Source organism: Megalobrama amblycephala, linkage group LG11, assembly GCF_018812025.1.
Source record: "Megalobrama amblycephala isolate DHTTF-2021 linkage group LG11, ASM1881202v1, whole genome shotgun sequence".
NCBI classification, from domain to species: domain Eukaryota; kingdom Metazoa; phylum Chordata; class Actinopteri; order Cypriniformes; family Xenocyprididae; genus Megalobrama; species Megalobrama amblycephala.
This window is the reverse complement of record NC_063054.1, coordinates 5726167-5752081: the sequence shown is the minus strand read 5'-3', so window position 1 is coordinate 5752081 and position 25915 is coordinate 5726167. Positions and strand designations below refer to the sequence as shown.

The 25915-nt window shown below is 37.5% G+C and overlaps 1 protein-coding gene across 1 annotated transcript in view; it reads left to right on the top strand.

Annotated features, from left to right (window-relative positions):
• The window catches only part of LOC125278999 (disks large-associated protein 2), a 31647-nt gene extending 22935 nt beyond the window's left edge, over positions 1 to 8712 (top strand). The window contains exons 4-8 of the mRNA XM_048208452.1: positions 1357 to 1442; positions 1631 to 2034; positions 5469 to 5560; positions 7321 to 7473; positions 8198 to 8712. Coding sequence (XP_048064409.1) covers positions 1357 to 1442; positions 1631 to 2034; positions 5469 to 5560; positions 7321 to 7473; positions 8198 to 8413 — 951 coding nt within the window. The 3' untranslated portion in view covers positions 8414 to 8712. The remainder of the gene's footprint in view (positions 1 to 1356; positions 1443 to 1630; positions 2035 to 5468; positions 5561 to 7320; positions 7474 to 8197) is intronic.
• Positions 8713 to 25915: the final 17203 nt, after the last annotated feature.

Here is a 25915-nt window from a genome sequence, read left to right as displayed (position 1 = left end):
CGTAGGACTATATCACAGCAAGTTTGGATTCTAAAATGCTGATTGACCTTAATTCTTAAAGCCATTAGGCTTAGAATATTTTTTTTCTTCTGTGAATCCTTGGTTCATGCCATCAGTCATTCGATTGGTTTCAATATCCACCCAAATAGATTTTCCAACCTTTTAAATTTTGAAACTTCTTCCTATAGCCTTCTTTTGATCTTTTTCAAATTTGATCAAAACAAATAATCTTGAGACCACAGTGATCAAAAGTTTTAAAAGATTTTTGATTTACCAAAACTTTTGGTGGGAATGCCAACCAGAAAGTAAGTCTATGTTTTGACAGGTTATGGCTTGGGGGCCTGAAATGAAGCTTCAATCACCATATCCAGAGCTTACTCGTCAAGAAATCACAATAAAATATAATTTTGCTGAAGACTTATTAATTATCTGGAGTTCAGAACCTTGTGAATGATACAGAGAATGATACTCAAACGTTGGCCGTATTGCTTGTCAGCCTTTTTGAATTTTGTCGTAAAGTGCTGTATTTTACTAGTGGTTTGGAAATAGAGTGCTGGAAATAATGAGCATAAAACCTGGAACCTTTTGGTTCTATTGTCCCAAAATCAATGGGAATTTTAGATACATGAAATATTGTGATTTTTAAAGCTTTTGTGTGTCTTGAAAAGGTTGTTGCTAACATCTACAGTAAATGGGACTTGTCTGGGACAATGCAACTGTGGTGTAGTTTGTTAACCTACTTTTGGCTTTGACTTTTGGTGATTGTATTTAGTTGTCAAAATTCATAAAAGTTGTGAACATTATCTTGTTGAACAAAACATGTAAGGAATCATAAACAGATTGTCTTTTTATTCAAGGGATCCAGGTAGATGCTAACTTCCTGATTGGCCTACAAAAAATGCTTTTTAACATTCCATTGCACTCTATTGAAAAGAAAAATTTGTACATGTGACAATGCCCTGATGTTACCTGGGAAATTTCCAGCTAATGGTTGGTTTTGATGGTTGATGATGGGGACAACCAATAGGAAGTGAGGCTGTACCTTGACAATGCTTTGGCATGAATTGGAACACAACATAGGAACGCATGGAGATACCAGAAGAGTTACTTGTTACTTAAGAGAATTACTTGTCAAAACTTGTTATGGTTAAATCTGCAATCTTGGCTTTATTTCACTGGATCATGCTCAGTGCAGTGTACATGATCTTAGTGATGCGCTTGGCCCTGTAATTGCAGCTTGCAGCTATATTCTGTTCTTCTCTGGTTTACCTCAGATACTCAGTAGCATTTGTTATATATATTCTCATTCAGTCTGTGCTCCTTTTTTATCTCTTCCTTTGCTTATTCATTCTTCAGGTGGAAGCGGCCACAGATTCTGAGACAGATAGTAAAGGTCTCCCGCAGTATCAGTCCGTGGGTATCCAGGTAGAGGATGAGAAGAGGTAAGTCTACTGATCAGTCATAAACAGGACATTTGGTCCTCAAAACTAAAGGTTATTCTGAATTAATGAGCCTTTTTAGATCAGTAGCTCAGAAAATAAATAAAGCGAAATAATGAATAGGTAAATAAATATAGATTGCACTTGCCTACATAAACTCCCAATTTTGTCTTTCTTATGTGTACTTTCAGGCTTGGGCGCTTTAAACGATCCAACAGTGTGACAACGGCAGTTCAGGCCGATTTGGAGCTGGAGGGGTTTCCTTCGACCGAAGACAAGAGTCTGCAGTTTGGAGGATTTCAGCGGCATTCTGAACCCAGTACGCCCACACAATACAATGTGGTTCGGACCGTACGCACACAGGGCCTCTTCAGCTACCGTGAGGACTACCGGCCCTCCAGCGGGCCACCCAGCCCACAGCCCGAACCCTGGCTGGTTGAACCCACTCATGAAGCAGCCGAATCCGGCCGTGTGTCGCCGCTCCGCCGTGATGGCAGCTGGTTCATGCAGCTTCTGCACAGCGAGACCAAACGTTTGGAGGGATGGTGCAAAGATATGGAACGTGAGGCAGAGGAGCATGACTTGTCGGAGGAGAGTGAGTGTGCAGGACATCAAAGAAACAGATAATAAGTCTAAAACAACACAATCTTATGGCAGTTCATAACTATTTTATGTTTTGGCAAATTTGTAGCTAATTCGAATGAGTTTGAACAGTCTCATTTGTATGTAATCAGTAAAAATTTCTCTATCTTCGTTTAATTCAGTTACAGTGATGTCTTTGTCCATATTAGGGATTTCCTAGAACTTATTACTCATGAGTCTCACTTGAGGACTTTCTGCATGAGGGTGCCCTCCAGTGTCAAGTATGGATGAAACATAAATTACATGTGAGGCTCCATAGTCTGAGCCTCAGACGTCATGCTCATGGACTGTTGGCTGAATGTCTGATGCATATGGTACACTTAACTGGAAACACTTCAGGATTTTCGAAGTTGTCATCTGGAGTGCGTTTCCCAAAAGCATCGTTAGCCAACTAACATCGTAAGTTCCGTAGTTACTTACATAGTTCAACGATTTGGTGTTTCCCGAAAGCATGGTTCAAACGATCATTCGCAAACCGCATCGCAAACTTGTGCGGTTGGAACGACAGCTCTCGAGCTGTGGTTAGAAGCGTAGTTTCCTGTTTTAATGACATGGGGACTTAATAAATCGTTATCTTGAGTAAAATACGCAAGCTGACATTAAGGATTAGTCCACTTTTAAATAAACTTTTCCTGATAATTTACTCACCCCCATGTCATCCAAGATGTCCATGTCTTTCTTTCTTCAGTCGAAAAGAAATTAAAGTTTTTGATGAAAACATTTCAGGATTTTTCTCCTTATAGTAGACTTCAATGGGCACCAAACAGTTGAAGGTCAAAATTAGTTTCACTGCAGCTTCAAATTGTTCTACACGATCCCAGATGAGAAATAAGGGTCTTATCTACTGAAACCATCGCTCATTTTCTGAAAAAAATTGGAAAATTATATACGTTTTAACCTTAAATGCTCATCTTGAACTAGCTCTCTTCTTCTTCTTCTTCTTCTTCTTCTTCTTCTTCACCTCTATTAGAATTCCAGCAGTGTAGACACTGCTAAGCGTATTACTGCCCTCCACAGGTCAAAGTTTGAACTAATTTTTATATGCAATATGCTAGTTCAATAGTATATAACAATTAGTTCAAACTTTGACTTGAGGAGGGCAGTAATACACTTAGCAGCGTCTACACTGCTGGAATTCTATTAGAGGAGAAGAAGAAGAGAGCTAGTTCAGGATGAGCATTTAAGGTTAAAACTTATATAATTTTCTAGCCTGGGTGCCAGCCCGAACCCCGCCCACAACATTTTTTGGACGGGAAGTTCGGTCTGGACTCGATCCATTGTGGAGTAATTATGCTCGGCTCCCAGAAGGCCGAGCCAATCAAATTGCCAGGGCGGGCTTTAATCGATGATGGACAGGCTATCTGCGGTTACGTAACCACCCACGTCATCAAAGAGCGCTTGGGGAGTTTGATTGACAAGCGATCTAACCAATCAGAACGCCGCATCCGCCATTTTGTCCGTCAAAGCAGTCAGGAGTTAGAAGATTAACATCGGTGGAGTTAAACTTGAAAAATTGTGCATACTGACGTCTTTCCGCGTTTGAAACAACATTCATTCTCATGTTCATTCATGTTTATTTGATGCTATAAATGGACTAGTAGGAAGAGATGATCGGTTTACGAGCCTCTTGAGCTGAGGCGCTACAGCAATCTGTCACGGTCATGGTCACAACACATTAAAGAGCCACAAAATGGTTTTTATTGTTTGAATTTTTTTAATAACTACACAGTTTGAAAGCTGGGACTTTGTTTAATATCATAAGTAACCTGCTCTGTCTCGTCTGTCGATGTGTTTTCAGTTTCCTCTTTGCTCCGCGAATGTATTTTCCACTCTGTGTGGCGTGACAGCGCCACGGCTTGTCAGGACAAAGCAACAGTAACTAAGGGGGGCGAGTCTTTGCGAAAGGTCAATTAGTTTACAACAATGATGGCTGTTGTTGAAGAACTGAGATGTGTAGATTCCGCCATCGCGTCCGTTATAGAAGATATCGACAGCGCATTCATTTTAAAAGAGGAACAGAGGACCGTGATCAAGGCATTTGTCGATGGGAAAGATGTCTTTGCTGTCCTTCCTAGGGGATTCGGCAAAAGTTTGATTTATCAGCTGGCCCCGATGGTCGCTAAGAAGAGTTCTGTTGACAACTATGCGTCGCTCAACATACGTCACTTACTCTGTAGCTCTGATTGGTTGTAGGTCTATCCAATTGAGGTCTTTTCCTGGATCGGTTGAAATACGCCCCCATAATCAAAGCCCAATGGAGCAGTATCAGACTCATATTCTGACTAGAATTGAGTATGACCACGTCAGGCTAATAATTTTCAATTTTTTTCAGAAAATGAGCAATGGTTTCACTAGATAAGACCCTTATTTCTCATCTGGGATCGTGTAGAACAATTTGAAGCTGCAGTGAAACAAATTTTGACCTTCAACTGTTTGGTGCCCATTGAAGTCTACTATAAGGAGAATAATCCTGGAATGTTTTCATCAAAAACTTTAATTTCTTTTCGACCGAAGAAAGAAAGATATGGACATCTTGGATGACATGGGGGTGAGTAAATTATCAGGAAAAGTTTGTTTAAAAGTACAATGTATATCTTTTATTTCGAATATATACAAATGTCATTTATATATTTTAGTTTGTCAAGAGAGCTAAAGCACCGTTTTTGAAGAGTGCGCATGTGCGTACGTGCTCTGGTACGTGAAGAACAAGCATTTGATTTAATCTGGAAATAAATCAAAATAACTGAGTAAAGTGAGAATTACTAATGTCCATTTCCGTAATTTATAGTAAAAATTTCTAGCATTAATTCGATCTCAAACGGATTCAATTTAAAGAAGCTATTACTCCACCACCTGCGTGACGTCATTCACCAACGTGGTCGAACAACAGATTTGCGACAATACGGTTTCGGGAAACAGTCGTGACTAGCTAGTTGATTTGTTCAACGATGCATCATACTATGGTAGTGAAGCAGCGAGTAATATCGTTGACGGGAAACGCACCTCCGGAAGATTTTAAAATGAGCAGTTAATTAAAAAATACGTAAGATCGCTGTGGAAATACAAACCGGAAGACAAAAGACAACGAGCGTAGCGCTGAAAAGGGGCGGGGCTACATATCCATGTGGCATAATTTTCATCATCAGGAGTGTCCGAAGACGTCTATGCACACCATCCACGTGCACTCTAATTTTTGTGTACACATAGAAAAATAAAGTACCTGGGCCATTATGCCCCACTGACATATGTTTATGGGAGAACCTTCATCCTACCATCACCAAATTATATATTTATCAAAGACAAATTAGACAAAATGTGTGTATATATAGCCTAATTTGTATAACTGATAATTTTTTTATCAATTGTCTTCTATGTAATGTCTTGCAGTTCTTGGGAAGATCCGGAGTGCTGTGGGCAGTGCTCACCTCCTCATGTCCCAGAAATTCCAGCAGTTTTACTGGTTGTGTCAGCAAAATCTGGTATGTGGCATTTCTAAGATCCACAAGGGATATACATTAATGCTTCTTTTGCATCATAAAATGCATCAACCATGCACCAGTTCTGTCGTTTGCCTCTTTGACAGGCATTTCATCAAAAAGTGTTTGTGAGAGTGTTTACCATGCATTTATTAAATACTTTAATCAATTTCCCTGCTTTAGCTTTTCAGCATATTTGAAAAAAACAATGAGAAGCAAAATGGTGTAAGATATGATTTTAATTACAATAAGTTTATTTTTCCCTTATTGACTATTTATTTTTGTAAACTGTACAAAAAAAAAAAACAAATTGCCAAATCAAAATATTTTATTTCAGAATTCCGATGAGGTCTAAATATATTGTGCATTTTTTTCTTATCAAGTAAATGTATTTTTCTTTTTCTTTTGATGTTTTTTACTGATAAACAAGACAAAATACTGTTTAAAAATGATGTTTTCTAAGATAGTTGACTGGAATACACAATGATTATTTGCAGTCTCAACTCAACTAAATATAATTTTAGCCTGAAAGAAGCTTATACCCGTTTCAATCTGTTAAAAGATCCTGACATTAATTGGTAGTTGGTGGGTTGAATGACACTTTAAAGGGTTTGTTTAGTGGTCAGTGATTGTTTCTGTCTCTCTCTCTCTCTGGAGATTGTGAAATGATGGATGTTGTAATACATTCACAGGGACAGGCTGAGACCAGCTTGTCCTCTCTAGTTTGAGCGTTTTAGACTGAACGGTTTAGCTTAGTATTCTAAAAAGAGAAGAGAGGATGTAGCCAGAATAAATATAGCAAAAACTGTTTATAACCAATAAATGGTTCAATCGATCATTGATTTTACAGAAAATAACTATATTTACTCTGATTATATACATAACTGTGTCAGTTAAGATTACATAGCACATCCGCCATTTTTGAAATATGACATTTTTAAATATGAAATATTGCCTATTTTAAGGTTAATATCAAAAGCATACCTAACATGGTCAAATATTTATTGTTTGAATGAGAGATGATGAAAATAAAGCTGGACTACAGCGACCTCTAGTGACTATTCGTGATAATTTATTCATTCATGGCAATTGGTGCAGTGATGTCTAAATGGGGATCAGGATCCTAATTTAGTTTGATTGCTCAGGGGGTCATAAGTTTACACCCCTTTCTCGCAAGTTTTTACTATTATTATTTTGTATGACCCCGAAGAAGCTCCAGAACACAAGACAAAATAAAAACTGAAATGAAACAAATTATGCTGTTCAGAAGTTTGCTTATCTGTACTGCCTCCTGCTCATAGCCTTTTGAGATAATTGATAGTGTATGAGTCCCTCAAATGTCCTGAGTGAGCCACTGTGAGGAAGAGCTCAAACGTGCAGAGCATTCTGAGACACAAAAGAACTTACTGTACCCACTTACTGAGGATTTGTGTCAAGAACAGTAGAACAGATTCATTGCTCATGGACTCACACACAGCTATCGCCTAAAAAGGCAAAAATCATTTACACTCATTGGACAACATATGATATTAAGAACCATATATTAAGAACTTGTATAATAATATGTAAAATAACTTTATCAGAATAATAATAATAATAATAATGATAATAAAAATCCATTGTTATGTTCCTTCTTATTATTTCATTTATTATAATTTAAAAGAGTTAATTGAGATTCTGAAAGGGGTTTGAGCAGAACTGTAATATAACTGTTGTTTGAGGAGTGTGTGATATATAATTGGTCTGTTTCTGGTTTTGTGCAGGACCCCAGTGCTATGCCCCGCCCCACAGCTCAGGACCTGGCTGGGTTCTGGGATCTCCTGCAGCTCTCCATCGATGATGTCACTGCCAAGTTTGATGAGCTGCAGCAAATCAAGAGCAACGAGTGGAGGATAGTGGAGAGTCCAGAGAAGAAGGTACGAGGACCTTATATTTTAAAATGTAATTTATTCTTGTGTTGGCAAAGCTTAATTTTCAGCATCATTTCTCCAGTCTTCAGTATCACATGATCCTTCAGAAATCATTCTAATGTGCTGATTTGCTGCTACTTGCTGCTACTGATATTACAGTAATATACAAGTAATATACAATATTACTGTTTTTTGAATTTAGTTTTAATTAAATAAATGCAGCCTTGGTTAGCAGACGAAACTTCTTTTAAAAACATTAAAAAACTTACCAGTAGTGTATATATACAGACACATGCACATATATTTACATATATTAATTATATATGTTATTATAATACATATATACACACATGTGTATACATACATATTAGAGTTGTCAAAAGTCAGTCACAGACATATCTGATGAGCGTGTCAACACAGTGGCCAATCAGATGTGTTTACGAATCTGCTCAACAGCGCTCAAAGCATCACATTTTTAAAATTTCAGTACTGACTTGGTACCGAAGTCGGTACTTTTGACACCTCTAATACATGCAATCATCAATACATAAACTTGTATTGTTCAGATGCTATAAAATTAGCTTATTACAGAATTTACATACAGGTCAGGGGCCATGATTAATTAAATAGTTCTAATATTAATTCTAATGAATAATATTAATATAATAACAATCCTCTAATAAACCAAGTAAATTGTAAAATGATAATGAACCCTACTTCTTTTCCACAGGAAAGAAAATGGCCACCTCCTGTTACAAAGAGGCCTCCTAAAGGTCGCGGAGCTGTTATGCGTGAGCGCTCCTTGGATCTGCAGGACAGACAGAGGCAAGAGGCCCGCCGCAGGCTCTTGGCTGCTAAACGGGCTGCGTCTTTCCGTCAGAACTCAGCTACAGAACGGGCCGACAGCATAGAGATCTACATCCCTGAAGCCCAAACCCGTTTATGAAACACACAAATGCTACGCCTCACCAATGCGCTTCACCAACAGGGTACATTATTCTGCTCCATGTCACTGCTCCACCCGTACACATTCTCATGTATTACACGTATTCTTCCTCTGCTCATCATCTAATCTGAGCTGAGAATAGTGGTGAGTTTATATATGCCTCAAACAGAGCTCAATGCAAAAAGGTCAAGGCAGTCTATGCCCTCCAAGACCTGCAGCTACTGCAACCCAGTTTGGATTTCAGTTTTAGTATGTTTAGAGGACAAAACTAAGGCTTTGTTCACACTGCACACAAATTCGATTTGGTTTCCACGTCTGATTTTTAGGACACAATTTGACAAGTCCAAAACCACTCACTATTCACTACATAGTGAATGATCTGGAGCCTCTAAAAGAGACATGGTTATGGGGAAAAAAAGATTGGAGGAAAAATGTTTATATATATATATATATATATATATATATATATATATATATATATATATATATATATATATATATATATGGTTATATAAAACTTTGTGTTCTCTTAAAACTTTTGAGTTACCTCAAAAAACTTTGCATTCACTCGCAAAGCTTTTGCGTTCCACCAAGAAACTGCATTTGCTCATAAAACGTTTTTAACCAAGGTTTCCTCAGAAATTATTTGAGACTCTGTGTCTTGGATTGATGCTATGGGGAACACCGTTAGCGTGACCGGTGTCTGAAGCAATTTTATTGGCTGAGGACAGTCCATGACATAACTAATGGAGTGCCTGTGAGTATAAGAGGGTGTCTGTAATACACATCATCAACTCTTTTGTCTGAAGAAGACCCGTAGGCATGCCCAAGACATGGCAATAAGACGCAGTGTCTCATTCCCATTCTCAGGGAATCATGGTTACAGTTGTAACCTGTGACGTTCTCTTTCGAAGTGGAACTTAACACTGCGTCTTGGATTGATGTTATGGAAAACAAATACCAACTATGCCATGCTGAGGTAAAGCCTGCCTTATTAAGCTGTGAATATGCACAAAAATATAATGGGCATAGCATAATTTGAGTCGGATTTCTTACTTAGCCGGAGTCAGAGCATCAATAAGGGGTGCATCCAAAAAGACTTATGTAGACTGTCTAGTGGTACCACTCCTTAAGCAACTATCTTTCAATAATAGTATATTACCCAAGCTTCTATGCTCTTATAACAAGGGATTTTGCAGTCTTTACAAACTTTCCTCCTTCCTTTGTGGGCCAAGCATCAGCCTCATGAGCCCACAAGAGCAGAGCTTTAAGGAATAATTGGCCCAACTATGTCAGCTTCTTTTGCCTTGACACAGCCTTGGGGAGTTTCTGCCAAAAGGAGAATATTTTCAACTACGATCTTACATATTACTTCCAGGCGGAGAATCCAACCCAAATTTTCATCCAAAGGGATAAATACCTTAAATACCCTGGAATAATTGGTGGAGAGCGCTCAAACCCTGCTTGCGAAACCCACCAAAGGGAAGCAAAATGACCCTAATTTAAAAACCCAACAACAGTTGGGGAGGGAATACAAATTACTACTCCCAGAGGGAGAATGCACTCTACCTTAGCCCTGCTATGGCTAGTGCTTCATCTTCTTCTTTTCACACCAGACCATACAGTAGTATAACAAGGAGGGACACCTGCAGGTGAACTTCCTGTACTTGTTAGCATTGTCAAATCAGGGCCATAGTAGAGCCTTCCAAAAGCTATATCTCCTACTTCAAGACCCAACAGTAGTTGGGAAGGAAGGTAAACAAAGTAGAGAGAATCAATATGGCCCTAAATAACTCCATTCACCTTGCATCAAGCCTTAGGGCCATCAAAAGGGAAGATGTGTCCCAGACAACAGAAAGGCAGGCTACAGTTTGCCAATAGCTCTCATCCACCATACTCTAACCCCAAGGAGGCCGCAGGGGCGCTTATGCTCTACTTAAAAAAGTCAGCTCACTCCTGACTTCAATAAAGGCACTTCTTCCAGACCCCACTATAATATTGAACATGGGTCATACTAGAGAGGCACCCATCCAAAAGGGAAGCATAGATCCATACTTCAACACCCAACAGTACTTGAAGACCGAGGTAAACAAAGTAGAAGGAATCCATACTGCCCTACATATCTTTGTTCGCCCTGCATTAAAATTTAAAGGGGTACCTATTAAGGAACCCATTCACAGGGGAGCATAATTCTACTTTAGACCCTAAGGGTGTTTTCACACCTATGGATCGCTTGTTTTGTTCCGAAACAGGGACTAAATTTGTTACAATGTTGCATTTTCTTCTTGGTTCGGTTCGCTTTCACATGGCAACATTTCAAAGCGTACCAAAATGCGTTTAGGCAAGTCACATGCGAGTAAAACTGTCCTCTTATTGGTCAGAGTTTTCTTTGCGTCATCCATCAAAATAATGATTGACAAGTTCGCTCCATGAGATTATTGTGGCTTTATTTGTAACTGTCGAGACACACGCAAACACTTTATAAATGTAGCCGTCTTTCCAGCTGTTAAATTATATACTACATTCATATTAATACTGCGGCAAATTCAAACGCGCGCTCTTTGTCTCTCTCGGTCTGTCTCTGGTTTCCCAGCGCTGTGTAGTAAGCGACCTGTTGTCAGCGTGTCGAGAGAGACTATATACATTTTATAATGAAGCAGAGCAGGAAAAAGGCTTTGTCGGGACAGCATTCTCACACGGAGAAGTGCAATTACACAACAGAGGCGCTCGTTGGTTTACATCTGTGGTAAATAATGTGCTCACTCACAGAATCAGACACTACCGCTTTTTATATCACATTTTCCGTTATGAATTATGATGTCATTTGGTTCGTTGGTCCGTTAACTGGGTCGGATTGCTTTCACATCTCAAGCGAACCGCTCCAGAGTTCGTTTGAAAGCGTACCGAGACCACCTCTTCAAGCAGGTCTCGGTACGCTTGTTTGGTCCGCTTTTAGTGCGCACTCGAGTGCGATTGCTGCTTTCACACCTGCCCAAACGAACCGCACCAAAGGAGAAAACGAACTCTGGTACGATTCAACCGAACTAAATGAGGCAGGTGTGAAAGCACCCTAAGATAGGGGAGAATAGAGCTCAACCCTGGGAAAAGATACTTTCAGGACGGAGCGAGATGTCTTCCAGAGACAATCAACCTCCATCTACAGCCACCGACCACTGCCACTCTCACATTGGGGGGCAGGCAAAAGTATCTTGCCACAAACACACCAGCATGCATAAGTAATCAAGCACTGCTTAGTGGACACTATGGCTATGTTCACACTGCAAGCCTTAATGCTCAATTCCAATTTTTGCTCAGATCTGATTTTTTTTTGTATAGCTGTTCACATTGTTGTTTTAAATGTGGCTGATATCAGATTTCCAGTGTGAACAGATCATGGTTCTGATCTGACCTGCATGCACAAAAGAAAGATACAAACAGGGTTGCCAGGTTTTTATCACAAAATCCACTCAATTGCTTCTCAAAATGAGCCCAATTGCATTCCGTGGGGTATCCCATTAAATATCGCGTTAGTGCTGTCAGTTCAACCCACGGAGTTGCAAAACAATCCCCGTCAACAGTGAAAAAGTAACCCAACTCTACAGGAAAATCGTGGACTTGGCAACACACACAGCGCTCTGTCATACGTAAGTAAACACAGAGGGCAGTAAAGTAAGCGACTACGTGTTTGTAGGTAAAATCTTTAAATAGACTCCTATGAATCCTTAATGATGAATGTTGATCTCGAGTGACATAAAAATCACATGAATTCCGATATGACTGTTCACACTGAGGTTGCATTACAAAATATCTGACTTTAATACCACATATGGAAGTGGCACAAATCAGAATTGAAAAGATTCCATATGGTTTGTACTGTTCACGCTGTCATGGGGAAAACAGATATGAGTCACATGTAAGCAAAAAAAAAAAAAAAAACTCAGATTTGGGCCACATTTACCTGCATTGTAAACATAGCCTCAGAAACAAGCGTCAGAAAGAGCGGTTTCTGGTTCCTGTTTTTTTTTTTTTTTTTTCTAACCGAACACCTGCTCCATTCCTGTGCCAAATCAACAATGGTTGCTTTCATATCAAAGAGCATGCTGGCACAAATCGATCAAAGCTGCTACTTCATTTGCTTACTTTAGCAGACATGGGGCCTGAACCGTGAGGGTGAGCCCCCTCACTACGGCTCATAACAGAGAGCACATTCAGCCCCCTCCGGAGCTGAACACGCTAGCTGGCAAGGAGGGAGCCTTCACAGAGGATGCAACACCAGGAGAGAGATAGCTCTTAAGCAGCACTTCAACTGGGGCATCCCTGCATATTGCTATTACAAATTCCTCCATTACCCCAATAAATCTAGGAGTAATAAGGCTTATAAACTTATATGTGGGCCAGCAGAGAAAGCAGATATTATTATTATTATTATTATTTTAATAACACCTGCCTCATCTCTTTCTGCATCTGATCCCTCAGAATCAGACATATCAAATGCTAGACTCTCATCCCATCGGCGAATGCATCACAATGAATACATTCAGCTCCCTTGAGAACTGAGTGCATTCCGTACATACGCTAGTCTCTCTTAGTGTTTAGAGAGACTACAATAACAGAGTTGTCTACCATGAATGCATCATCATGAGTGCCTCCTATTCCTTTGAGCCGAAGGCGCTCCATGCAAATGCTATATTCTAATCCCTCAGGGGAGAAAAAAGCAAGAAAGAGGCTCCTGTAAACAAAAAAGCTGATGACGTATGTTACAGGCTCCCTCTTTTACTAGCGGGCGCTCTGCTAGTGACAAAAAAAATTTGCTGTGTTTGTCACACATGCTTCAGACACCGGTCACATTGATGGCGTTCCCTATAGCATCAATCCAAGACGCAGTGTTGAGTTCCACTTTGAAAGGGAAACTGTATGTCAATGCTTCTGCAGGAGAACACAAACGTTTTGAAAAGTTTTACGAGTAATGCAAGAGATTTGCAAGTGAAAGCAAAGTTTCTCAGAGGAATTCAATAGATTTGCGAGAAAATGCTAAATTTTTGTGAATGCATTCAAATATTTTCCATCTATTTACCCCCATCAACATGTCCCCTTAGGGGCTCAATAGAATGTCACTTAATTCAATATATGAGGAAAAAATTTAAAAGAAAGAGACTGCTGGAATGATAAAAAACTCTCAATGATGAAAGACTCTTCAAATGCATTCCAAAAGATTTTAATCTGATTTCAAACCACATTTGGGTGTACTGTAATTTGGAAACATCGGATTCCAAAAAATCAGATTTTTGCTACCTGTCTGAACAAAGCCTAGTGTAGCCCTCAACATAGGCACAGTTAACACTCCTTTCAGAATATTTATTATATAGCACTGGCACAAAACTAATGTCACAGCATAGTCACTTCACCAACAGCATCATTCCCACAAACAGGAACACAAAATGACTTTAAACTTGACTTTATATGGAGTTTAGATTTAAATAAGCAAAATCAAGATTTGTTTGCAAACAAAATGATAAAGTTTCCACTGCTTAAAATGTTGTACAAAGCAGTTGTACTTAAATTATCCACATTTGTATTTCCAACGGAAATGTTGATATTGATCCTTGTGATGTTGTCACATTTGGGAATTTGCATGAAGGTATTGCTTCTAGACTTCAATTTAGTTTTAGCTTCAGGATTGACAGATTTAATCTAGTTCTGGACTAAACTGCACTGTCAAAGAGAATTTTAAAAATCCTTTTATTCGATGACTAAGGTTTAAAGTTCATTCAGCCCAAAAAGGCCTTTATATCATTCAGTCATACAGTAACAGCTTGACTTTCATTGACTGACCACCGGTTTTACACAAAATCATTTACAGAGAAGTATTTACAACACCAATCTTCCTCAACATTCACCCTCAAGGTAGTCTGTGACATATAAAGGTGCAAAAGAAACTTTAATAATATTACTGTAAATGGTGCTGCTTTATACTCTAAAATGTAGAAGCCCCCCTCCTCTCCTTTCTGCACAGCACTATAAACCACCTGTGGACTTTTTTAAAGGGAGGTTTAACAGTGTCTCAATGCATCTCGGATTATCGTATTTATGGTCACTGGTTTGTTGAAAAGATTTATTTTAGGTTAGACATTTATGTTTTTTGTATATCACACTTTTCGGTCCAGCATTTGCACAAAGATGTGCCCATTTGCCTTGTCACCTTTGAGAACAGAAACCCGGGTGTGCAATAGACAGAGGTCTCTCTGATGAATTGTTGAATTCAAATACCATATTTTTGGTTGGGTGGCAACAACGCTCCCTTTTTATTTCTAATTTGGCTTGAGGTTCTTTATTACCTTAATTGTGGACTAAATAAAAACCAACAGCAGCATTAGATTCAGTACCTTATACTTGTAAATATGGTTGCGGTTATCTTTACCTTTACTGGCACAATATTAACTGTGCATAAAATGATTCAGTTCCCCCCACTGGTTCTAGGCCTAATTATCCCAGAGATGGCCGTTTGCTACATTACTAGCTGTATTGTCTATCCTCTTAGCATAACTGCTGCTTACATTCATAAGTTGTTATAAGGCAGCAAATAAATCCCTGGCTTTTTAGCTATTTCCTTTACCTGGCAGCCTTACAGCATCTTAAGCAAAAAGCGTTGTGAATGTATGCCCTGCTCTTGCAAAAAAAAGTAAGTAAATAAATAAATAAATGAAAATAAAATGAAGGCGAATTATAAGAAGAGAAGGAACTGTCAATAACTGTTTGCACTCTCATTTTAAAAATTCAGTAAATTCTGTTTTGCTGTATAAGAAAAAGATATATATATATATATATTCAGTAATGATTTGTTTACACCATGGTTAAAGCAAAGGGATAGTTCAACCAAAAATCTACTTACTCTCATCTCATCTTTACAATATGTCCATCAGAACCCCATTGGTTTTTGCATGGAACGCAAAAGGTGTTATTTAGCGAATATTCAGGCTGCTCATTTAAAAAGGATGGTGACCATGAACTGGCAAGATTTAAAAATGACAAAATAGTATAAGATATTTATATTCCTTTCAATGGCATTTGCTCAGATGGCGCAGGGCAACTGTTGCTCTTGTGTAGCCAGACTGACTCCATAGCAGCTTTCATTGGCCATGGACTACCCAGAGGCTTTCTGTTCTGACTGACATGTAAAGCAACCAATCACACTTTGTTTGGTTTAGCATCATGTTTAGGGGCGTGAAAATGTGAAATCAACGTCCCCACAATAAAAGACTGGCATGCAATTCTACGGAGCCCCTGAAGGAACACAAATCTAGCAAGAGAACACAAAAGAATTGAAATATACTTTTTCCTCCCATTCCATATTTTTTCCACTCTTTACTCTGACAGCAACATAGTGTCAGGCCATATCCGGCCCACATCTGGTCCACGTGTAAACCACATGTACCAGACGTGGGCCGGATCTGGGCCACACTATAGTGCTGTCTGGATAGGGGCTCCGTACAATTCATTTAAGAACATTGTGCAGGTTTACTTCAACAATGGCGCAACAATGGTTCTGTGAACTTCACATACTTTTGAAATCCAGCGTTTAGTTGATCCTGATAAGAGCTCATTGTAAATACAATGGCTTTCTTCTTCCATAAGGGGGTTTTAGCATCATAACAATGTAGTTTCCAGGTGGACCATTAAAGAACGTGACACGCACATCTCCCAGAAATCATGGAGAAATCAATCAGATGACAACTTTGAAATTCCCAAAGTGTTTCCCATGTTTTTGTTGTCACAAGTTCCATCACTATTAGCAGTTTCGTTTTTCCTGAAACCATGGTTTCATTGAACATTTGCAAACAGCACTGCAAACTTGTGTGGTTGGAACTACAGTTCTCAACCTGTAGTTAGAAGCATACTTTATTGTTAGCATGATGTGGATTTAAATATATATCAAACTCTTGAGCACAATATCCAAGCTAACATGCAGTACATTCATATTTACATTTCATTCTATATGTTTTAGCATGTCAACAATCAGTGCCGTTTTTGAAGAGAACCACGTATGTATCCTACAGGAGTAAAGGCCCGTTCAGGCCAGGGACTTTAACGATAACGATAAAGATGTAGAAAAACTGTTCTAATTTTAAAAGTACAGCATAGTCCACCACAACTATAACAATAACGGCACAAATAAACAATATCATTGAATCACTTTCAGAACAATTATTTCCAGCTGATGAATGAAAAAAATAAAAAAATAAACAGTCAAGAATCAATCCTGTTTAAAAGAGCTTGAGCATTTAAAGCTGCAGAAGACAAAACCACAGTGTGCAATTATAATAAACAGAACAATATTGTGTGTTAATGTGGACGCTAATATTGTTATCATTATACTGTGCCCTCCACAATTATTGGCACCCTTAGTAATTATAAGCAAAGGCGGCCATTGTTTATCCTTTTGATCTTTCATTCACAAATTAAAAAAATTATAACCTTTCATTGAGGGAAAAGAATTGAAAGTAGGGGGAAAATATTATTATGAAATAATTGTTTTTCTCCAAAACACGTTGGCCACAATTATTGACACCACTCTATAATGCCTGATGAGTTTGGAGAACACTTGACAAGAGATCCTTCATACAGAATCTCTCCAGATCCTTCAGATTCCCAGCTCCATGTTGGTGCTTCTTCTCTTCAGTTCACTCCACTCGTTTTCTTTAGGGTTCAGGTCAGAGGACTGGATTGGCCATGGCAGAAGCTTCATTTTGTGCTCAGTGACACATTTTTGTGTTGGTTTTGATGTTTGTTTTGGATCATTGTTCTGATGGAAGATCCAACCACGGCCCATTATTGGATTTCTAGCAGAAGCGGTCAGGTTTTGATTTTTTTTTTATCTGTTGGTATTTGCTAGAATCCATGATACCATGTATCTGAACAAGATGTCCAGGACCTCCAGCAGAAAAATATGCCCACAACATTAAAGATCCAGCAGTATATTTAACTGTGGGCATGGGGTACTTTTTATCCATGTGTGCACCAAACCCATCTGGTGGGTTTGCTGCCAAAAAGCTCTTTTTTTCATCTGACCATAGAAGCTGGTCCCGTTTGAAGTTCCTGTTGTGTCTGACAACTGAATATGCTGGAGAATTGTTTCTGGATGAGAGCAGAGGATTTGAAACCCTCCTGAACAACTTGTGGGGATGTAGGTGCTGTTTGATTTTTTTTATTTTTTTTTTAGGCTTTCTGAGACTCAAAACTCAACTAATCTCTGCAATTCTTCAGCTGTGATCCTTAGAGAGTCTTTGGACACTCAAACTTTCCTCCTCACTTCACAATAGGATGATTTAGACACACATCCTCTTCTAGGCAGATTTGTAACAACTTTAGTTGATTGGAACTTCTTAATTATTGCTCTGGTGGTGGAAATGGGGATTGGGGGATCAATGCTTTAGCTATTTTCTTACAGCCACTTTCTATTTTGTGAAGCTCATCAGTCTTTTGCTGCACATCAGAATTATATTCATTGGTTTTACTCATTGTGATGAATGATTAAGGGAATTTGGCCTTTGTCTTTCCTCATGTTTATACTCCTGTGAAACAGGAAGTCATGGCTGGACAATTTCATGCTCCCAGTCACCCTGCTGTGCTAAAAATGTAAACATGAATGGGAATATACTTCAGAGATATTTTACTCATAAGAATTTCTAGGGGTGCCAATAATTGTGGCCAACATGTATTAGAGAAAAGCATTTATTTCATAATGTGAGTCCCCCCACCCCCATTTATTTTCACAGCGGCCTTTACTAAGGGTGCCAATAATTGTGGAGGGCACTCTAGTTATCGTTCTTGGTGTGAACGGGCCTTAAAGTGTCCTTTTTTGTACAAAAAACAAAAAAAAATGCTTTTGTGTTAAATGCAAACAATGTTACTATGGTTTTGGGAAACAGTTAACCAGTTAGTTAGTTTCAATACATCACACTAGAGTGTATGCTGTTTTAAGGGAAACACACACCTGATCTGTGATGTGAAAGTAAGCAGATGGAAAATATGATATCCTTTTTGTGTTAAGAGCATAAATATAGTGAATGAGTATCTTTTTTGTCCTTTTTAGAGCTTGACAGTCTGGGTCACCATACCTCACTGCAAAGACAAAAGCAGCCAGGACAGTCAACAAAATAATTCAGTTAAATGAAATGATGATTGACTTTTAATTTTAGGGTGAATTATCCCTTTAAGAAACAGTGTTGTTGAAGAATAAGGCTGAAGTGAGATATGTTGAGTGTGTAATGCTGTGCTTTTATATGCTGTAGTGGCTCAGTCTCAATTCTTGTCTCAATGTATTGAAAGCACTACATACACAGAGAAACAATCAGCGCTTTCCAATTAGTCCAAATAGTTTGAGAAGAAGTTATCTAAACTCATGGGATAAAGAAATTTTGAGCTTGATGTTCTTTTAGAGGAAAGTCACCTAGAGGAAAGACATTGACATGCTACCAACTGCTGCTAATTATGTACATTGAGGTACAGTTATCACCTTGCACATTTTATATGAATAGATAACAGCTGAAATATGATAGTCCACAGGATGTGTTTTTCTCAATGATTTACATATTTTATTCAAATGTAAGTACATTACTAGGTCCCTTTTACAAACACAAACTTCCAGCCCTGTTTTAAAAGATATTGTAATGGAAAAAATGTGTTTAGGCAGTGCTGACAAGTTGTGGCATAGATGTATCGCTGCTTGTGTAAATGTAAATAGCTGTAGAGTGCCATCACCTGACACATTCTTTCTTTTTCTTTCTTTCTTTCTTTCTTTCTTTCTTTCTTTCTTTCTTTCTTTCTTTCTTTCTTTCTTTCTTTCTTTCTTTCTTTCTTTCTTTCTTTTTAGTAGAGATCTAGCAGATATCAGTAATTATAAAAGGTGGATAGGTGGACATCCATAGGTGCCTTATAATCAGTGTTGGAGACTTAAAATGATTTGCATGAGATACGGCTTATGCAGAGGAAATGACGCTTATGGTCAAAGACTGGCGAAACCCTGCAGTATTGTTTCTTTTCATGCATTTCAGATCATCTGATCATTTAGGGGCTGAAAGATGTTAAAACAGATGCATGATTGGTGGATCATTATCCATCAGATGACATTTTGATGAGAATTTTTTGCTTAGAACGTAATTTTCATCTCTTGGATTATCGTGTGGGTCTATTGTGGGTTCTGTATTTGATCAGGACTGTGTGATAGTGATGTGTTCAGTATAAATTATTGACAGCAATTAGGAGTATTATTATAGCGTATTATCAAAGTTTAAGTCTAAAGGTGCAGTCACATTACACTTTGTGTTCCACTCACTTACATTAATATAATGAAAAGTCTTTAGTTCCAAGAATGCAAACCTCAAAGCTGCACGTTATAGAAAGTTGGAGTAGATTGAATATAACATTTAACATTTTAAGCAACATATGCTCATTGAAAAAATTTGCCTCTACCTACATTTCTCCAAAAACACATATACATTCTATACATTGTTGTACATAATATACATACCTGTACATATGCAGTAAAACACCAAAAACTAAACTTTTATTCCTTTTTCATGCAAACTATGATTAAAGGATTAAAGGCATAGATAGATTATTGATTAATAAAGGCTTCTTTTTTTTTTTTTTGCACGGTTCCTTGCACAATACGATGTTAAGACCTCAGAACACTTTTACCATAATGCATGATTTGTAAACTAATACATTGTGATGTTTTTTGACATAGTAAACTTGCTCGGTAGCCCACTTGATACAGCATTGCACTTGAGATGAAGTGCACTCAAGTACTGTGAAACCCGAATCACAACACTCAATCAAAGACTTGTAGAAGCAAAAAATATCGAGGCTTCAGCAAATGTTCTTTTATCTCATGTTTGCTTTTGTTAACACTATCGATTCGGTTTAGGGCAGAGTTTAGTGTGTAGGTGGTGTGTTATTTTCAAATTCGATAGAGCATTCATTTTTATATATTTGCCACAGGCAGATATTTCCAATGAGCCTGGGTTGATTTTTTTTAATGTACGTGTTATTTGTGATTTATTATTAATAATATTGACGTTATATCCGGGTGCCCATATTCATTGTGGTGTCTGAAGTGTGACTGCACCTTAAGACTGAGGAAAGTCTCAAATGCAGGTAACTTTAGTTTTGTTCTATATCTGTCCTCTGTTATGACGGACACATGAGGGCTTCACATTGTACATCTCTACAAAACCCAATACACAGTATTAGACTAAATGCCAGTGTCCACCTCTCGTGTGCTTACACACTCTACCAGACTTGCCAGAATGTGCAATAGTGTATAAATACATGGCAGGCACATGGTGTCATTACCTCTTAGTGTGTGGTATTAATGGCAGGACACTACACTTTCGCTAGTAGAGTCTCTCTACTAGTACTGAGTCTCTCTGCGATCGGTTCAAGGCAAACAGAGCTATTTGTCATGCCTTTCTACTATGCAGCAGCTCTAGTCTGACTTTTTGAATTTCATAAGAAACACTTATTCACCAAAACCGTTTTACTAATTTTTGTGAATATATTTTATTGAGGAATAACAAACTAGGCCTTGCAACCCTGTTGAAAAGACACTAGAGCTGGTATGATGCTGGTCTAGCTGGTGGACCAGCATAGCTTTGCTGTTCACCAGCAAAACGTACTAGTCCACAAAGGTGATCTGTCTAGTAAAGCTGGTTGACCTAGGTTGGCCCACAAAGTCAAATTTTTTTTTTTTTACCGAAAGTTATGACTGAAATCGGGTCTTTTAGACTTGAATCTTTCTGATTTGGATCAATTATGCTTATAAAAAATAAATAAATTCCCTTAGTTTCACTATTGCCATAGTTACTGCATTTGCATTTTAAGAAAGGACAAACGCCGCATCTAAAACACAACATGCTGGTGATCAGCAATGCTGCTCCTTTCAACATGGTCGCAGTTTATTTATTCACCACTTCCCCTGAGGATATTTCTCGCCGAATAAAGCGTTTTATAAAGTCGTGGCCCGTGTGTGCACAGATGTATACAGTAAAGTCGCATAGCAAATGCATTACATCGTTATAAAAAAAATTATTAAAAAAAAAAAAAAAAAAAAAACTGCGCTGCCACTTTCAGTTTACTGATGTACTGCAGGGAAGCCCTTTAATAGGTTTTGTTAGTTTCCGATTCTCCTCTTTGAGGGTCAGTTCCTCCATAATGCAAAGACGGCTATTGTTCTATGAACAATGCTGTTATTTCTTTTACTGAAAATGTGAAATAATGTAAACAGCTGTTTAAAAATACATTGAGACATTTAGAGGTTAAAACTGGTGCTTTTGTCATTGAGGCGTGTTGGATTCATATAGACACCGATTGGTTTTACCAGGACAATCAACATGTATACACTCGCACTCACACAGAAAGAATATGTTTAGTAGTGCATAGGCCTCACTGTCCACCCTCCAAATGGCACCATTATCTTACATGTAATTTCTTCTAATTACAAAATTAAGCATAAAACCATTATACCTTTACCAGCTGTTCTCTACCAACCTTTTCATTTGTCAGTCATTCAAGGCTTCTCTGCTAAGTAATCACAATATCGTAGGCAGTTGAGTGAGTGTTCAGCTGTGTAGAACTTCAGTAGAGATGTTTCGCTGCCTGTTCAGCAATAACCTGAATGGTTTCATTCATGGCACAGACAGAATTTGACATCCTCACTTTGGTAGACTATGTGGAAATAGTGATTCTTTCCATTTAAAATGCTCTGAATAATCAAAGTCTTAGACAAAGCAGGATGTTGACATCTGTCTGTGGTGCTCTGATGACTTTTCTGAGTGTGAGGTGAGATTCCAGGCAGTTTTGCTATGTATTCACAGTTTTCACTCTCAAATGTTAACCATAACCCTAAAATGAAAATATAGTACTTTGGTCTTAGTTTTTCATAACTAATTCATCAAGGGGAGGGATTTTCTCTTTTTTTTTTTTTTTTTTTTTTTTTTCAGCACACCTGATGTAATGTTGTTTGAATACGTGAGACCTCTCATAAATGGGCTATAACAGTGAGTTTTGAGAAAAGTTTGGCTTCAAACTTGTTTTGAATCATTAAATATATCAATAATGAGGATGAATCTAATGCCAAATATACATTATTTATATAAAAAAATATATATATACATATATTGATAAATGAATATATGGCTAATTTAAATAGATTTATTTATTTTATTTTATTTTTTGCTCTAACCCATGTTTATTTGAACTTTATCAAGATTCATTTATAAAGCTATGACAGCATGCCGGATCGTAACAAAAATTGAATGTATGATTTGATGTTTCATTGCTGTTAGTTGTTTTGGCATTTTAAAAATAGTTTGGTATTTGTACAATTAATTTGCTTTTTTATTTAAGTTGAGTCATATTCATATCTCTAAATATGAAATGTTGGGTTTTTTGCAGATGAGGATTGTATGAAGGGTTTGGTCCTTCTCTGCTTTAGGTTTTGCTTCAGTATTTTGCCTAATTTCAGATTTGATCAATCTGCCTCTTTGAATAATTGAATATTAAGTATGATAATTTGTTGTACATAGAACTCCTATTAAACTTTTTTGAAGAAAAGAATAGTGTTGCTTGTTTTCATTTGTTCTGAATGTGTCATCATTTGACTCGGATATAAAATGCTAAGGCTGGCCCACACTAAAAGATTTTTAAAATTTTAGATTTTCAGAGACCACAAACAGGACGATGAATCATAGATTGAATCGTTTTGTTCCTATAGAGTGTGTGGAGTGCCACGATGTGAACCAAGACAGCACACCACACTAACAGATTCCATTCACATACAACCAGAGTCCCAACTGTGAACACAGGAAATCACACAAAATCTCTTGTGACTTTAGAGTAAACAAATATGGCAGACGACAGGCAAGAAGAAATGGTGATAACAGCATTTGAACTGCTTTTTACAGAAAATTCCCTGAGAAAAAAAAAAGAAAAGGGTTTGGATGAAGTCATGGAGATTGTTATGCGTCATTCCGTGTCAACTCAACCACCGGCTCAAATTTTTGATTTTGCTCATATATGTTTATGTAGTAAGACAAACATAAATAATGATGAAAGCCAAAATATTAAATGTCACAGATGCATATTTACTGATGCATAAATGACAATTTTCACCCGAGATTTGGAACCAATTTGCAGGGTTGTAAAAATGACTTTAGAAAGATGGCAACATTATTAATTTATTTTTACACAGAGATTGGTAGGTATATTAGTAAAATATGTTTACTTTAGTAATCTTTGTTTCATTATATGCCAATGGTGACAGTTCAAAAATGGCAAAAAGCGCTTCTTGTGTTTTTGGCCTCAAGTTTGCATGCCTGTAACTAAAGAAGTATTAAGGATATCTTAATATCCTTTTAGATTCTGGTCCTTAACAAACATTCTTTTTGGCATTTTCATTTTAAAGGACCTCGATGGTTCAATCCCATAGATATGTTAAATTGTAAATTCTACAAATTTTCAGTGGTCAAAAACCAAATGTGGGTCACTTTGCATACAGCTGATACTTTTTTCTTTTAAAGAGGAATAGCTAAAGAACAAATAATAAATCCATCAGCTCAACTTGCATAGAACATACCCAAGTTACTAAAGTTGTCATGCCTGTAACTCAAAGTATTCAAGAATATCTTAATATCCTTCTCATTCTTTAAACTTTTCTTTTGGAATCTTCAATTTTTAAGGCCCTATATAGTTCAGTCCCATAGATATTCGGACCCCAATGTGACTTCATGTCCAAAGTTGTTTAATTTTACCCATTTTTAATAGGTCAAGAACCAAATGTTGGTAACTTTTTAAACAGCTGATTGTTAACATGTTTAAAGAAGAATGTCTGAAGAACAAATAACACTGAAATTTAAATTAAATTAAATTATCTTATTTCCCTCTACACTCAAAAAAAAAAAAAAAAAAAAACAACAACAAAAAAAAAAAACTTTAAACACTTTAAACTAACACAATTCAATTATGGAGAGTGGTTCTACACAACCAAAGTTTTTGGTTAACATGAAAGGTTTATTTTTAATCTATGCAAAATTCTTGTGTTGTGACAACATACAGTGCACAGCATAAATGAGTACACCCCCTCTGAACAAATTCAAAAAATGTATTTTCTTTATGATCACTAATACAATTCATGGAAAGATGGCAAAACTAAAATGTATTAAACATAATAAAAACTGAGAAATATGTATCATTAATAGCCATAAAATAAGTAAATTAGCCAATTTTGTTAAAATTAAGGATTGCAGAAATGAGTACACCCAAGATTTAATTCAACAAATGTATACATTTTCTAGTACTTAGTATGCCCTCCATAATTTTGAACATACTGCTCTGACCCTTCTTGGCACGGAGTGTACAAGCTCATGACAAATTTGTCACATCTGTCCTGTTTAACTCCTGGATGATGAGCTCCTTAAATGCCCTGATCTTTAATGGGGAGTGTTGCTCAACTCGTCTCTACAGAATCCCCCACAGGCGCTCAAGAGTGTTAAGACTGAGTGCAATACATGTCCACAGAAGGTTTTTCACCTTGGGAGAATGCATATCCTCATTGTCATGTTGAAAAAATGCACAACAATGCAGGGAATGAGGAAAGGGTAACATCATCTGTTTCAAGTTTGTTTATTGAGTTTATTAAATTACACAGTGTGAGAATTTATGACAGCATTGATGAAGCACAACTCCCTCACACCTTCAGCACTCATACATCCCTATATAAGAGCTTCACTACCACTGAACTTTACTGTGGGAACCAGGCACTTCTCACTGTACTCCTCCTCTAGTAACACCATAACATTTTAGATGCTGTTAGATCCAAAATGATTGATTTGGTCTCATGAACCAGAGTATTGATTCCCAAATCTATATTTTGTAAATATGGGCTTTGGAAATGGCTAACTGACTTTATTGTGCTTTGGCTACAGTAGGTAGTTCCAGTGAGAACAACAACCATGCATGTCATTTCTGTAGGCTGCATCTTACTCTATGCGATAAACAGTAACTCTTTTCATAGCTTTTGCTGGCTCTGAGACACTCACCTGGTTTTTCTCCTGCTCTTTGTCTAGCAAAAAAATCCCTCATCACTAAATGAAAGCTTAAAATGAAGGCCTATTTATTTCAGGGGCCTTGTCACAAGTCCACTGTTTTTTAATTTCTGTTACTTTTGCTATATTTTCACACTTAAAACAATGATTTGGTAATCCTCTTGTACCACTGTCCTCTTTTGTGCTAAGAAACAAGTCTCCTGACAGTTCTCTCTCAAGTGCTTCCATTGTTGTCAGCATTAAGTCTGAGAATGATTCGGTGGACTATATAACAGTTTTAATTCTCAAGAAATTACTTCTTTTTAAATGTTTTGGTTACATACTTACCTGTTGACCAAACATTGCCTTAAACTTACACCAAAAAATTGTATTTCATTTTATTTAGTAACTTTTAGCAGGG